Source organism: Acanthaster planci, linkage group LG09 (genome assembly GCF_054643075.1).
Source record: "Acanthaster planci isolate LZ-2023a linkage group LG09, COTS_SCS, whole genome shotgun sequence".
In the NCBI taxonomy this organism is placed as follows: Eukaryota; Metazoa; Echinodermata; class Asteroidea; order Valvatida; family Acanthasteridae; genus Acanthaster; species Acanthaster planci.
In genome coordinates this window covers 3,110,216-3,126,284 of record NC_141785.1, presented here as the reverse complement: position 1 = coordinate 3,126,284, position 16,069 = coordinate 3,110,216, and the positions used below count along the sequence as shown (strand labels likewise).

At 42.9% G+C, this 16,069-nt stretch overlaps 1 protein-coding gene across 3 annotated transcripts in view; it reads left to right on the top strand.

The window, feature by feature from the left end:
• LOC110986753 (putative E3 ubiquitin-protein ligase HECTD4) overlaps nt 1-16,069 on the top strand; it is a 68,767-nt gene that overhangs the window by 12,619 nt on the left and 40,079 nt on the right. For all 3 annotated transcript variants that reach the window (XM_087140986.1, XM_087140985.1, XM_087140984.1), the window contains exons 11-23: nt 1,472-1,539; nt 1,993-2,076; nt 2,808-2,978; nt 3,508-3,628; nt 5,476-5,661; nt 6,493-6,717; nt 7,515-7,808; nt 8,952-9,071; nt 10,178-10,282; nt 11,674-11,837; nt 12,749-12,937; nt 14,859-15,051; nt 15,885-15,989. In XM_087140986.1, the coding sequence (XP_086997112.1) occupies nt 1,472-1,539; nt 1,993-2,076; nt 2,808-2,978; nt 3,508-3,628; nt 5,476-5,661; nt 6,493-6,717; nt 7,515-7,808; nt 8,952-9,071; nt 10,178-10,282; nt 11,674-11,837; nt 12,749-12,937; nt 14,859-15,051; nt 15,885-15,989 (2,025 nt within the window). The remainder of the gene's footprint in view (nt 1-1,471; nt 1,540-1,992; nt 2,077-2,807; nt 2,979-3,507; nt 3,629-5,475; nt 5,662-6,492; nt 6,718-7,514; nt 7,809-8,951; nt 9,072-10,177; nt 10,283-11,673; nt 11,838-12,748; nt 12,938-14,858; nt 15,052-15,884; nt 15,990-16,069) is intronic.

Sequence of the window (16,069 nt, the reverse complement as noted above, 5' to 3'; positions counted from 1 at the left end):
CTTCTTTGAGGTGTTCACCAAATGACCCACAGAGTGACTTTTAATGTCAGGTATGACACCACTGTAGGCATTCCCTTTTTTGTTAGGTGGGCAATCTTTCCTGTAGACAGTGAACCTACTAGGGAATAACTCTGAACTCAGGATAGAGCTGTCCAACCATGTCTCTGTGCCTATAATAAGGTGTGGATCATCCATTTCCAGGCATGTTGTGAGCTCTGCGACTTTGCCGTTGATAAATGAATATAGCTGGTTCACTGTTGTGTTTCTTAGATATAAATTGAATTGTTACGGTTTTTTGAGCTAGTTTAACACAACATGTGGAACATAAGATAGAGTCCATGATTCGATCCAGAGATCTTCATCAGGACTGACTGCCAAAATCTTAGACAAAGAACAATTCACCGGTACCAGAAGAATCCAGGAAGCTCTCTTTATTCAACAGACTGCGAACATAAACATTGACTCTGGTGTCCACATACACCCCATTTGGCAGTAACACCTGCATGGGCATAGTTTGTCTACAGTTATTTCACTTGCCTAAACACAGCTGTCGTTTATTTCCATTACTTGAGAGTTTCAGTATTTATGCCTGGCCATCTACTATTCTAGTCAGTTTGCCTATGATACTTTGGAAATTTCAAGAAATGATTGTCTTCATGATAATGCACCAAAGATGTAGACAGTGAAGTTACAAAGTGGCCATTTTGAGGCCAGCTTTAGCTGGTGCAATGCATTGTGAATCACTCTTAGTAGAAGGAATCACCCTGTTAGCCATCAAGAGACGACAGTCATCAGGGATAATGCATATGAGATAGCAACACAAAAGTCACAAAGCGGCCAGTTTGAGGTCAACTCTTGGCCAGGCTACTGCATTTTGAATCGCTCTTTGTGTAGAGACAAAGCAGTTGCTCCACTGCTCATTTTGGGAACTGGGACGGGCATAAACCGAGTGGACTTGTGACATCACAGGAGGAGAACAGGGTACCAGTGACACAACCAACTTCCTGTAGTCACCATTGTCCTCCGTGACATCATGTGCAAGCCTCACAGGGCTGCGTGGGTTTCACTTTACGAGTAGCAGAGTTCAGCGTATCGTCGCCTTTTAACCCTAACAGTCCTGAATGCTATAAAGTACTACTTAGTAGTAAAATGTAGTACTCAGCCCTGTCGCTTGTAAGAGGACATGACATTATTATTCTCTGAAGCCATAAAATACAATCGAGAAGACAATGTACCATACAGTGCTGTGGCACTATGAATGCATGGTTTCATTGTTCTCTGTAAGAGTAACAACGGAATAAACCTAGCCAGAAATAGTAATTTGTAGCGCTAGGTCCTTCAGGCTCAGAGTGTTACTTGGTATTTTGTAGTACTGAGTACTCCAAGCCAAACCATGCCTGGTACTGTTAGGGTTAAAAAATCTCACTGTGAGTAGCCTCCAAATTGGTGACATTTCCTGTTTTCCCTCTAGGTATTGTTCAAGTGCCACACATTTCGATCTTCTAAGAAGGACGACTTGGAATCCGTACAGAGAGCTGGGTGAGTTTGCGTCAACGTGTTCCCATTTCAGCTGTCTTTAAGAATTACACTCAGATTTATGTGAAGATTTTGCTCCCTGATAAAGGAGGATTTTTACAGACATCACTAATATAGTAAGGTTTTGTAAACCTGTGTTGATTAAATATTTTGTAATATTGTTTTAAGATTTTTTTTGTGCATGAATATCAATTTCTCACCCATTGCCTCATTTCTTGAGTGGGCTATAAATTTCACATTCGGCATTACCAAAATGATGAAGTTAACTACCCAGACTGCCTCAAGGGACTGATCTGGAATTTGAAGAAAAACAATTTTGTGGACTGTGACTGATAGCCCAAGAAAATAGCAGGCAAAAGAACTTTTAAAATGCCCATGTTCACATCAAAGATCCATTTAGGCTGTGAAAAGAACTGCACTGCATGTTCCCCAATTTTTTGCTGTTTATTCCACCAGATCTCTGGCGTGGCAGGTACTGGTGGAGGCCAAGGATGCTACCGGATGCGTAGGACTACAACGTGAAGCTTGCAACACCATCATGTACGTGTTCAAGGCAAAATTGAAGATAAATTGAGAGCATCAAAGAGGGTTAAGATAGACGCGCAAAATTATATAGTTGAACACTGACGATTGTCAGTCAGCATCTGCGGGTGGGGTGTCATGCCAGACTAATCACATACTGAACAATTGTCAAATTTCTAAAAGCAGACAAACGTGTTTTATTCCGTCTGGCACTTTGACTGTGCTCAACCGATAGCAAAGTTTGTTTATGAAGAAGTAACGTCATTCATACCTGCCAACTGTCCTGATTTAATTGGAGCTGTTCCGATTTTTTAAAGATTCCAGACCGCAAAACAGTGGAACCTTCTGATTCCCCTAAAGAGGACAGAAAAGATGAAGAAATCCGGGCAAGAAAAGGACGCTATTTGCAGAATAAAGAGGGTGCTGTTCACATGAAAAAGAGGGCGCTATTTGCTCTGTCAAAATGGCACTTGTTACACATACATACACGTCTGTACATGCACATGTGAATAGCTTCTCTCGTACGGCTGCTTGTTTTCTGTTGGCTCGTTAAATGGGTGTGCCAGTTTCTGACTTCCAATGTTGACATCGTGTCTTGCTGGTATACTTTCGAAGCCAAAACACCTTTTTTGCAGTAAACCCCACGCAGACAGGTTTCCTCCTTTGAATCATTTCACCTTGTTAAAACAAACTAAAAACAGTAGCATCTTTTATTTAGTGGCCTTAAAAATTCCACTTTTCCCCCGCAGAGCTGGCCTTACAGTCCTGTACCGTACTGAGGAAGAGCAGAATGCCCTGATGCACAAGTTACTGCTGGAGGGGGAGGCTAACCCAGCCTTAGGCAGACTCCGCGACCTCATCCTGGGGGTCATGGGTCAGCTCCTCCGGCTGGAAGGCAGTGACAGTGACCTGTCAGGAAGGTGAGACAAAGCCTGTTGAATTGAGCTCAAAGTCGCAAGAGTTGAATTTTTCTCTGATTTCTGCTCGTAGCCTGAATGACTGGCAGAATTGAATGGAAATCATCCCATAAACCGTATGGGGCATCTGACTAGGTTTATGCTTTGTCGATAATTCATGTCCAGAAAGCCGAATCCTTCTTGAGTGATTTGCTTGCGTCGTGCCTTTGGGGGCATGATCCCTGGCTGTATGGTGACTAGCACCGGTTGAACAAAGATATTGAGAAATGGGAAGAACCACCAACACAGGGCTGGGTAGCTCAATTGGTAAAGCACTGGTACAGTGTTCCGGAGGTCACCAGTTCAAATCCCACCCACTCACTTTTTTCGTCTTCATGATTAAAGCTGAACGTAGACCCTTACAGATAAATCCTTTACGTTTCGTGTCAGAGAACCTCCATCAGGAAAGGGGGAAAATGAATTCATGACACCTCCTTTTACTTCTTTTGTGAAGAATTTTAACCCCAGCTCTTAATGCCTTGACCTTGCCTAGATTGAAGGGCGATCTGGTGCAGCTCATTCTGAAGACATCCATCAAGGAGGCTTGCATTCTCATACGACGCTGTCTGCAGGCATCCAGCGAGGACTTCGAAAACATCGTCTCCAGTGTTCCCGTAAGTAAAATGTGTTTCGATTCTGGCATCTAGCTATATTACAATAAAATCTCGATAACTCAAAGTCAGTTACCTCGAAATTCCACTTAACTCGAAGAATAATTAATTCCCGCCAAAAGAATAGGCTTTTATGTACAAAAACATATCTGTAACTCGAACTGCTCACGTTGCCGGATTCGTTTACCTCGAAGTTTTTGTGTAGCAGATCCAAAAGAAACCGCCGCTAAAAAACTTCCAGAAAGTGTAAACAGAACACGGGTCAAGTTATGAATCATTTCTGACATGCACACTTTGTCTCTTCACACCGGAACACCTGCAAACATGCTATAATGATGATCGATCTAGACACGTAACCACACCCTAACCGCAAAATCCGACTTGCAGAAATTGGCCCAATTATTACTGTGGGCCCATTATAGCCATCTGATGGCTCTTTGCGGTGGCTGCGGCAATGCATTGTAGATCTTTGTGTATGCCGCAAGTGCCACTCGTACGGAAGTTAAGGCCTTGTTCGAAACGGGCTTCCAGAGCTACGGCTAGGTCTGTTGTCTACGTGTCTCCGCAAATTTCCAATGGAGCAAAGACCTAGGCCTAGCTCTAGACAACAGATTCGGATGCAGCCATAGTCTGGCCCAATGCTCTGGCCCAACTGCTTGCGTTGCCATGGCTGCCCAATTAGAGCCACAAACCACAGCATGCTCACACCCAGTGGACCAACCATGTGACTGCAACGCAGAGCTTTTGCGTAGCTAAATCTCACTCCCCAAAAATAAACAAAAGTTTGAAAATAAAGAACAAAAAATAAAAACAGACACCAATAGCATGATTGTTTTTACGAAATTTTATTGAAGCGCAAAAAGGTACGCCCTCATGTGATGAAAAAAGTCGTCTGACTTATCGTAAACCCCGCCCGAGTACGCATGTGCAAGGCACTGCGTTGCGGTGCAAGATTCTGCGTTGTGGTGCAAGGCACTGCGTTGCGGTGCAAGGCACTGCGTTGCGGTGCAAGGTGCTGCGTTGCAGTGCGGTATCAGAAATGGGACCACCTGCACAATGCGTCACATACGCACAATGCAAAAGAAAGATTTGCCACACAAAGGTATACAGTTTATATGATTTACAGTACATTATTTGTCAGCCAACAACAAAAATCATCCACAAAAATGTCTTTCTATGAACTAAAACTTGTGGCATCAAAGTATAAAATAACCACAATGTCATTTCAAAAGTCATTGTAGGGAGATTTATGGTAACTGTGCGTCAGCGTATAGGTACATGTTATGATACACATCGTAATAATGACTTCAGGGAAAATTTTTTTTCTGTTTTAAAAAAGAAACTAGGATGGTTACAGTTGTTTATCGTTTTGTGCAAAAATTCCCAGCTCTGTTTAAATCCCACTTTATGCTTTTCTGTGCTACTTTAGAGCATTTAAGGTCCAGATATTGCCCGGGGGGAGGGTTTCACTTGCACTGACTTTTGAATGGGTTATTTTGAGTTTCAGATTTAAAACGAGGTATACCATCAGCAAGTTCAAATAAGTCCTTACAGGCTAACAGTAATTAACTTCTGTTGATAAAGGATGCCAAAGTTTCAATTTCCAATTCCTTTTTTCTTTCAAGAAGTATTTTATTTCCACCCTCAAGATTTTTTCACTGTTTTGAAAACGAAAAGTCCTGAGTGTTCTTGCAGGATAATTATTTTAGGCTTTTTTTTAGGTATTGAAAGTGTTGTAAGTACCTTGGTTGCACCATCTATGGTGTCACTATGTGACAATATCTGTTTCAGTCCTTGCTGTAAAGTGAAGCAGTGTTTGTGAGTTGCATTCCCCCTCTCCATCGTCACAGATTGCCTCCCCCTGTTTGCAATATATGATGGCCCTGCAAATCAAGCTGTTGCGCGATGGAGCCCTATGCAAGCCCAAGGCAGAGGAAGGTACCACTCCTGCAGCAGGGAAGTCCTCGCCCAGCCTAGAGGACCTTCAGCAGTCCATCCTCAATCTTGCCTCCAGTGTGTTCAAAGGATGTAATGAGGTATATCCATGCTTCAAATAATTCTTTACAAATTTCTACCTTTCAGTCAGTTGTCTATTCGCCAGTGTTTTGAAAGATTATCTTGAAATGATAATGCAGTTTTTTCCAAATTTTTTTTTTTCCAGAGGTAGCAGAAACTCATGTATAAAGAAGAATGTGCAGTGTGAAATTTGAACTGTAGTTGGTCACTAAAATCACCTGGCGACTTTTTGTTTTTGTTTTATTTTGAAAGAAATTTCAGAATGCTCACTTTCTTCCCCATTCAAGGTTATTCAAACTTGTAGTCCGATAAGATATCCCATAAATCCCTTTCCTTGCCATTGCATCAAGAAAATATGCTCTGGAAGTTTGAATATCCGATGCGGTTTTTCAATTTGAATGCAGTTTTCATGAGGCATATACACATACCTCTCCATATGTGCGTCAACACTTGTACCAAGCATTGCGTATCCATCAAAATTGCTCCTGGGGCAATTCTGATGGCTGAACACGTTGCACACGTGTGCTATGTTGATGGAGTCGATTTTTGTGCCCATGAAAGTGAAACGCATCATATACGCATCATATACGCAGCGCACCCAAAAAACGTGCATATGGAAAGGCGCCTGTCATCACTTTTTGTCAGAATGTGCACAAACCTGCAGTGTCTGCATGCAGGAGTTGTGTGCTTGAAAGCAGGGGTGTTGATATATTGCATCACTCTTTCTGTTACTGTTTCTGGGAACTTGTTTGCTCAGACCACGGGAACACAGATAATGCTCAAGAGTCCCTCGAAGTTAAGGTTGCATCTTAAATGTCAATGACCAGTCATTTCTTGACATTTTTTTCCAGGTCTTGGAGTCTCTGGTGCAAGTCTGCCAGTCCATCATCACTGCCTCACCCGTGGCAGACTGGGACAGCCGCTTCCAAGGTCTGGAGCGTGTGGTCAAGGGCACGGTCCTTGGCCATCTACTGCCGGTACTCATCACGGCGTTGACTCACGAGAACCTACAGAGTCTGTCGCTCGCCGAAGCACTTATCCCACAAGTGGTGCAACTGATCATACTCACCAGTCAGGTGAGTATCAATTTCAAGGAAAACATTTCAGAAGATGAGTACTTTCGAGCTATCAACTCAAGTCTCAAGTCTGATTGAATATGAACAACTCAGCATGAGAAACCTTCATGGTGATGCTGTCGTCTTGTTAAAAATGAAAATATTCGTATAATTTGACATCTGGTTATTGTGGTGGACAGCTCAAGACCAAGTTTTTGTCTCCAATAAAATTTCTTGACCATAGCACAAATCTGTCAGACCATGTTGAAACCTGCATCCTCAGTATGATCTAGGATGTCACGACGTATTTCCTATGCATCCTTTTCAGTGTCAGTGAGTCTTCACCCACAAAATGTTTTCCTTGTTTTCATTCTTAAACCTCTCAACTTCCATTTACTGAACTACCAACATTTTTTGGAAAGCTTCTTCCCAAAAGGTTGTCAGTATATTTTACTGAAATTCACCAGTCATTGAAATGATTTCTTAGAAACTATTGCTTATTATGCCCCGGAGCAGAAGGAATTGCGCTAAATAAAACCTGTTTATCATTATCAGTTTTATCAGTCGTCATGTCATTGACATGGGCAATTTAGAAAATTCTTCTTCCCAAAAGGTTGTCAGTATATTATACTGAAATTCACCAGTCATTGAAATGATTTCTTAGAAACTATTGCTTCATGTGCCCTGGAGCAGAAGGAATTGCGCTAAATAAAACCTGTTTATCATTATCAGTTTTATCGGTCGTCATGCCATTGACGTGAAATTTAGAAAATTTGAAGTACAGGTTGCCTGTTTTTTCTATTCATTTTACATATCAGGTTTCTCAGATGATGCTGAAGTGTTACCAACTTCGAGACTCACTCAGTAACGAAGACGTCACCTCCCCCGGCCCTGACAGTATCCCGACCATCCGCGCCACCCCAGACACCCCTGTCCAGGGCTTCCTAGCCGGCCTGAAGATCCCAGCCCCTTGGGCCACGGGCAAGACGGTGGAGTGTATCCACCCTGTCCGGGATAACTACAAGTTCCGGGAGACGGTCCACATCCCAGGAGCCCGCTGTCTGTACCTGAGGTTTGACCCCCGGTGCGCCTCGCAGTACGACTACGACAAGGTCAGAACCTTTTCCCCCTTGCTGGAACCGTGTCAGTTCCTGTCCAAAATATATTGGTTACTTCACCATTTTTACTGCTGGCTTATTTTTTAATTAGTAGTTGCAGTTCCATTTGTCATTTGTTTCAGTCTCTGCGACAAATATAACAAAGTGTTTATATGTGTAATCGTTTCCATCCCACCAGAGTCTGCCAAGAAATAACGGCAGGACTTTATCAAATACTGAGGCTTGAACTTTATTCAAGCAATGAATTAATGTGAAAGTGAGCCGTCTGGTTTATATTGGTTCCAGTAGTTACATTTCACGATATTTATTGATAGTTTTGAACTTTGGGACGGACATTTTATAATTTAGGAGAGCAAGGGATTTCAATTCTGGCAGCGTTTCCAAATGAATTTTGTAGAATCCTCAGATGTAGCGTTGTTTTCACACCAAAACTGTTAAGGTTCATCCCACCGGTATTTATTGGAATAGTAATTCTCTCCTAAGTGAAATTCTGTAAACATTTAGATGGATATTGAAGGTTCTTGGAAGACAGTAACTCATATTCATATACTTTTTCTATTCCTATTGGTCGAAACGCATCACATGACTGTGTGTTGACACCTGATAATGCCCGCTGAGAAGTGATAATGCCTGCTGCATATATCACGTGCTGGCACGTGGATATAAGACAGTTTAATTGAGTCTGATTGGTCAGGAGTCAGTGTGTGGCACAGTGCGCCATGCGCGTACACTACGTCATTCAAAAAGATTCTATTTGATAACTTTCAAAAGGAATATACCATAAAAAAGACGGGGGTGTTTGGGAAAATGAAAGTAACATTTTAGAACAAAATTGTGGGAATCAAGCACATGTAGCCTTCTTTCAACTCTGAAAAAAGGTATTTATGAAAAAGCTATTTCTAAACAAAACAGTATTTATGAACATGAATAAATACGTGATGCGGCTCACGCATTAGTTGCGTCTACTCTCCTGAGCCGGTCTGAAACACAAGTGTAAAAACGGTCAAGCACACGTTTAGTCTCTCATGGAAGAACAAACATTCACACGTGCAGGAAGAAGCTTGGATCTTAGAGAAATCTGTGTTGGAAGGAACTTCCAAACAGGGGACAACAACACCTGTTTTGTTTTTTTTTCAGGTCATCGTGTATGCTGGCCCCAATTCCAGCTCGCGAAAGGTAGCAGAGTACGGCGGCAACACCTATGGCTTTGGTAGTAGGAGTGTGCTAGGGTCTGGGTGGCCTAAAGATCTTGTCAAGGTAGGATTGCTCCTGATGTGCAATTGTGGTGAACAATATTAAACTTCTTGTATTTTGATTTTCAGTTGGGTGAAGTTGACAAGTTGATTGCAACATGCCCAGAAAACAGTTTTGGTTCTCGTATTCACAGTGATTTACGTCCACAATGCGTCCAAGTTCTTTGAACGTGCTGTGTGTCGGAATTTGACTTATTTGTGCCCTTCTAGCATGAAATGAAAGTAAATTTTTCAATGATTGTTTTTTTTTGTGGATTGAAATCTTGTTATTAAAACGCTTTTGAAATGTTCACATTTTGTTCAACTTTTCAGACACCTTCAAAAGTGTTTTTGTACCTGTCTTGTGGTGATTATTAACCACTTGCTGCCAGGTGTAATTTGAAGTTGCACGACGTAAAACCAGATGATTTTCAAGATTTTCCATTTTCAAAAGTCTTAAGAAAATCATAGCTTCATTTACTGGACATTTACACCCACATGAATGACTGTCTGGTAGTCACTCTAATCTGACAGACAACATCTATTGGCACCTGAGTATTTCAGCAAGGCCTGCCACCTTGTAAAAAGAGCCCAGATTGTGCGATGTTATGTAACTTTCTTTTGCTCCCGAAACTGGCACAGTACGATTAGCAGATTAGATTGGTCAAATTAGCGTGCAGCGGTATTGTATCACTCATCACTGGAGCGCTTTTGTCCCTGTGTTAATCCGCTCCTGCTGAATACCTCAAACAGTGGTATAATCTCTCAAAGCAATGATGGATTTCCTCCTCTATTGACAACTGATAAAATATTGGCAATTCCCAGCAGCTTGGTCTTTTGTTCCAAGTGCGGTCTTTTGTTCCAAGTGTGGTCTTTTGTTACAAGGCACAGCTCCTTTGTCCAGTTTCGGCCTCCCCGGTTTCGTGTATAAAGCCTATGTGCCCGAAACCGGGCTCCCCGGCAGCATATGGTAAACGAATATTATTATTGAGTATCACAGGATTTCAATAATTCCCTTGCGTGCTGTTACATTTCAAGCATTCAACGGTTTCAGAATGAATTGAGCAGTTTTTGTCATAGTGATGGTGTTTATTAACATACCGTGACCTGTTTCCCTTGCCTCTGTTTCAGGTGGAGGGTAACACGGTGACGTTCACCTTTGAGATGCGAAGTGGTCGAGAGCACAACACTCCCGACAAGGCCATGTGGGGTTTTGCCTGCACCGTCAGAGCACAGGTATAACCTGTTGAATTTTTATCACATTGAATTTTTTTTTGCTGTTATCGTAGAATTCCAGAATATTCAGTCGGCTTTTTACACAACTCTGGTCTTTGGTTTATTTGATCAAGCACAGAGAAAATCTCACTGGGGTAATTAAAGTGCTCTGTAACATTGCTGTAATATACATGACGGTGCTTTAGTCGTGTCCATCATAGGTCTTTGCAAGCCCATCAAGCCCAATTGAGGTCACACGCTCTTCGAGTGAACTGTGACAAACCCATCCCTCAATAGGCTAGTTCAGTAATTCTACAGGGACCGCCTGAAATGAAGTGCGTCCGAGGTCATTATGACGGATGTCCTAGATAGGTCATTCCATGAGTTTGGGGCACAATTTGTGACAGTGCCCTTGTTACATGGGTAACTTTAACCACCTGTCATGACCTGTAGAGTAGATCATTTACTCTGTAAAAATAACACACACCTCAGTTTTCAGCCTTGCAAGATGTATAACAATGTCAATTTGGAATCCACATGCAGGGAAATAGCTGTTCATTCTTACCGAACCCGTATAAAAATTGACACCGTCACAAATTGTGCCCCAACCTCATGGAATGATCCAGATCTGATCTTTGAGTGCAGCCCTGTGTGCGCTCCCGCGTGTGCATTGTCGCCAAAATGACCTTGCTGTTTTGAAATACCCAGCTGGCTCTTTTCTTCTCACCCTGTTACTGATGACTTGTCTCACAAAAGGACCTGTGATGGACTTGACCACAACACTGATGCACACCATGTGACGTTTATGGGCGTGTCCATGTTTTCGCTTTACCATATCTGTCCAATGCACAGTCAGCAACTGAACTTAAATGGGTCAGGCCCAGCAGTTTTTAGTTTCTGACAAAGATGAGATGAAGTTGTTAACGCCTTCATAAACAGTTTAGAGTTGAGGCTGAGGAGAGCATTATTTAAAATTGGTTGGTATGGTTTGGTAGTGCCTCAAAACATTCTGATTGTAATATAGAATGTCTTAACAAGTGTCCCTTCACGGTCATATTTCATCTTTTCACTGGTTGGCTCATAGAGCTTTATCATCGAACAGCCATCTTGTTTTTTTGCCACTAAAAGCAATGTTCCCAAACCGAGGCCGGATGAAAAAAAACAGTCTGTTTCCTTTGATCAGCATTGCTTTTGTCATTTGGTATACAGGGGGCAAGATAAAAATGGCAGCATTGTGATAAAGGTCTATAAGGAACAGACTATTGTTCCAATTGGGGAAGAATTTTTAAAAAAATTTGGTGCATTTCAGAAAGGAGGAATAAAATGGTGTTGAGTTTGGAAACCTCTGTTTTTTTGAAGATTTTGAAATACATTGGATTGATTTGTGGTCATTTTGTGTTCAACTTGACTAGGAATCAACTGAGGATGCATCGGGCGGCATGCCGTTCCTGGCCGACTTGGCCCTAGGCCTGTCAGTGCTGGGCTGTACCATGCTGCAGAGGTTGTACAGAGGACCCGACAAGTCCACGCAGGAGGAACAGAGCGAGCACCTGCTCAAGTCCAAACTCCTCCAGCGGTGAGTAGCAACGTTGCTGAACCGAACAGTGCTCGTGAGTCCCTTCTCCCCGACCCCAGCCTTGCTAGAATGCGACATGGTGCATGGGCGTGCAAGTCTGTAGGGAGCTTTCTGCTAGGGGGAAAGTGGCTGTCTGTGACTCCAACACCGTTAGACCTTGAGACAGTTGACTTTTCGGATCTTGTTGCATTATAGAGCTATATTAAATTCATAGAGTGTTATTTCATTAATCCCCGCGTGGAGTTTTGATGACTCGCCCCAAAAATTTTGAATTCGTACGTGTGTTTGTAGATTATAATGTAATCAGACTGAATTAATTCTAAATAATTTACTCTAACTCGAACTCACAAATATCGTATCACATATTTTGTTTATCAATAGCAAGACAGCCTCAGCAAATCACCTGCAGTGCACATACAAACACTTTTGTAACGTTTACCCCAAGCAAGCCAAAACTCTCATTGTACGTTTAGTGTTTGGGCGGATTGGCTTTGTTGACACATTATTTTACAGTACAAGTACAAACAGTGGCCTTGCAGATGCCACACAAAATTTTCAGTTTTTCATAGGGTTTTGCACAAACATGGATGCGCCCAGCAGGCCTCACTTTGAAGTTAGCGCTCTATTTTGGGGTTGCGCTCCCGTAATCATATATAGCTCTATGTGCTCCACTAAACAGGCTTGTTTTTCTGTAATAACTAGGTTGTGTTGAGCAAGGTTTCCTGCCAAGAAATTTTTGAGAATTGAGAATGTATAGTTTCCTATACACTTAAAGATTTTGAAAGATTCAGGAAGGTCATCAGCCAAAGTACCAAATGGCACAAGTTAAAGATTCAGTTCAGACACTTTGGATTACGGCTCCTGTGACAGATCTGGAATTCTATTTAATTTGTACTTGTCTATCTTATTAGGTGTGTGTGGCACCCCCAGGCCGTGAAGCAGACCCCCAAACCGGCTGTAGCTACTGTGGCAGAGGCTGCCGAGCCGAGCGGCCAGAGCGACAGCAGGACCTTGCCTCGGATCAAGCTCTCGGCCGACATCATGCAGCGACTGCAGGCGCTGTCCGGCCGCATGGCTCCGCATCTCAGGCCGAGCATCAGGTAACGTCTGTCGCTCACGGGCCACAGGGCCACTGTGCGTCGTGCATGTGGTATTCCCAAGCCCTTTTGAGTAGTACGTAAGGAGGGCAGGACAGGTGGAGATGTCTGGCCATTCCTCACGGTGTTCATTGCTGTATATGTCTGCTGCGAGGGAGCTGTCGAAACTCAGGAGACAAACCGCATACTCAATCTCAGAGTCTTCTAATTCTGTCTTAAGCCTTTTATCAAAGCCCTCAGCAGGAAACTCAAATACCTCAGACAATCTCCCTATTCAACATCATACAACTTGACTGCGTATTAACATTTGATAATGCTCACTGAGAAGTGATAATGCCTGCTGCGTAAATCACGCACTGGCGCCTGGATACAAGACAGTTGAATCGATTCTGATTGGTCAAGAGTCTGCGCACACGGCTCGCCATGCGCTTGTCAATTGGACAAATTGCACAAGGAATATTCCATAAAATGGACGGGGGTGTTCAGGAAACTGAAAGTAAAAGTCTAGAACAAAATCGTTGGAAATCCATCATGTATCAACTTCTTTTGTCTCTCCGACTGAAAAGGGTATTAATGAATGGGAATAAATGTGTGCTTGGACAGTCTTAAATGTGCATTTAAGACCGGCTCGGGAGCATGAATGCTGAGGCTGCCCCCGTCTGCGGCCATTCTCGTGAGCCGGTCTTAAATGCACATTTAAGACTGGCCAAGCACATATTTATTCCCGTAATTAATTCAGCAGTGCCATTGTTACATTTCATTTCATGAACCCAATTTTGAATTGAATGTGACATGATGTTGATTTTTTTTGTTCGTACCTAATTCCATTTGTCCCAACCCATATATCTCCAAGGGAACCCCCAAGGCCCATCAGCAATTTCTTCCAGCTCTTATAGTGTAATTCGACCACTAGAATTAGAAGCCATTACTGTAGTGGCGCAACGCTTGTTGACAGGTGGTACGCACACGTTACATGCCTCTTCGACTAATAGGGTGTCGTGATTTGCCAAATGCACGCGCGCGTCAAGCTGAAGAATGTGCGTGTGAGTGCGGTGCCACCGCAGTTATGGCGTCTGATGGGATTAGTCTAGGCCACATTTTTTCTCAGTTTTGATGAATCTTTAGTTTCGTTACGAGAATTAAATAGTAATAGCAGTAACAATACAGGGTGTAAAAGTTGCACTGTTGTTTACCATAAGATCAGCAACCATGGTTATTTGATCACTACTGTTCAAGGTTGCTTTATGGACAAAAAAAACGATGACATGTTTAGATTTTTAGCATTTTGATAGGTGTTTGGCAAATAATCATGAAAAAGTCAATGTAGTTTTGGCCTGCACCGGAAGTCCCGTTGACTGAATGAAAGGTATTATGGGAAAATTGATTGTATTGATTGGCCATGTACTGGACTGTGAGAGAACTTGCATTAACTGTTATAGACAACGGGTACATCAGACATAGAGAAAATATGCAGTTTCTTGCTTCTTATATCTCTACACATGGACATCTGCCTAAACCATCCCAAACTCAGATGGCACAACAAAAGAACTTCTCCCTTTTATTTTTTGGGGGCATGTGGCTTGGCGATAGGGTTTGTAGGTTCTGATCATAGGTTTGGAGGTTCGAATCCAGCTGATGGCAGCACGTTATAATCTTGGGCAAATCACTTTACCCCTATGTGCCTCTCTCCACCCAGGAGTAAATGGGTACCTGTCAGGGCAGACACGGTTATGTTTAGCCGTTTGCGCTGACATGGCAGCATCAGGCTAGTATACTCCCCAGGGAGCTGAGATGGTTTCAGGAATGTTCAGATGATGTGACCCCAATGAGAGGGGATTATGATAATATATTGGCACCATTGATTGACAGATACTGTTGGATACTGTGCACCTTTTAAATGCTTTGATATTGTTATTATTCTCAGGGAGGTCATTCAACCTGCCGCTCTGGAGGAAGCGATCGTGTCGGCGGCCTTGAAACACCTTGACATTGAGGGCGCCGTGCTACTCCTGGGAGAGGGAACCGTCTCGGACCAGCAGCGTGGCAGCTACGACTTCCTATGTCAAGTGATGAACGGGGTGTACCGGCGGATATACGCCATTCAGAGACAGTTACAGGTGAGGCCTGAAAAGTGGTTGAAAAATGCCGTGGGGATTAGAACTGTCAAATGGTTTGCTTTGAAAGGCTGAGGGGATCATGTGCAGCCATCTTGAAACTCTGACTCTCAACTTCCTGTGAAGTCCCTCTGGCATGTTTTGAAGACTGTGATAAAAGGAGATCAAGTCCAAAAATGTATCATTTGACACACGAGTTCTGGCTCGTAATCCTGTCAGTGAAATTTACACGAGTGTGTTGCTCAATTTAATGTTAAGCTAGGTAAGGCTTGCGGTTGCACCATGTACAAGGAGGAATCTCATCTATGAGTGTGTGATTCTGAGACGAACCGATGGCGGACACTCAACATTCCAAACATTATGCTCTGTTCGTCTTCAGGAGGGTGACTGACAAATAGAGCATACTGTTTGGAACGTCGAGTGTCCACCATCGGTTCTTCTCAGAATCACACATTTATAGAAGAGATTCCTCCTTGTACATGATGCAACCCGCAAGCCGTACCTAATTTAGTACTTCCACCATGCATAACTTCAATTCTCATCAGTTTAATGTTGGATTTTCCCTTAAAGTGTGATGTTATAAGCAACCTTTACTTGTTGCGCTATTGGAACTTGTAAAAATTTGGACAAGCTCATTTGGTCGGGACTAGAACCCGCAACCTTACGCTGCCGAGCAAAACATCAGCAACCAAACTTTCCTGGTCAGCTGACCAGTGTCAACCCAGTATAGCAATAGTCACCACATTCGGTGATTCGATGGAAGAGAAGGCAGCTTAAGGAGTCTCCAATTTGTCATTTTGTACTGGTTAACTCTTGTCTTGCTTTTTCCGTTTTAGCTCTTGGCAGAGTTGGAGCAGAAATGGGATCATGACCTGGATGAGATGAGGAATGGCACACTGGAGTCGGGTTCCTCCTTCTTTGCCTTGTATCACCAGCAAGAGGTGGGTCAAACCATCAACGGAGCACTTGTGGTGATGGTTACTAGACCAGCAGTGGTGAAATAGTGGCCAAAACAATTTAA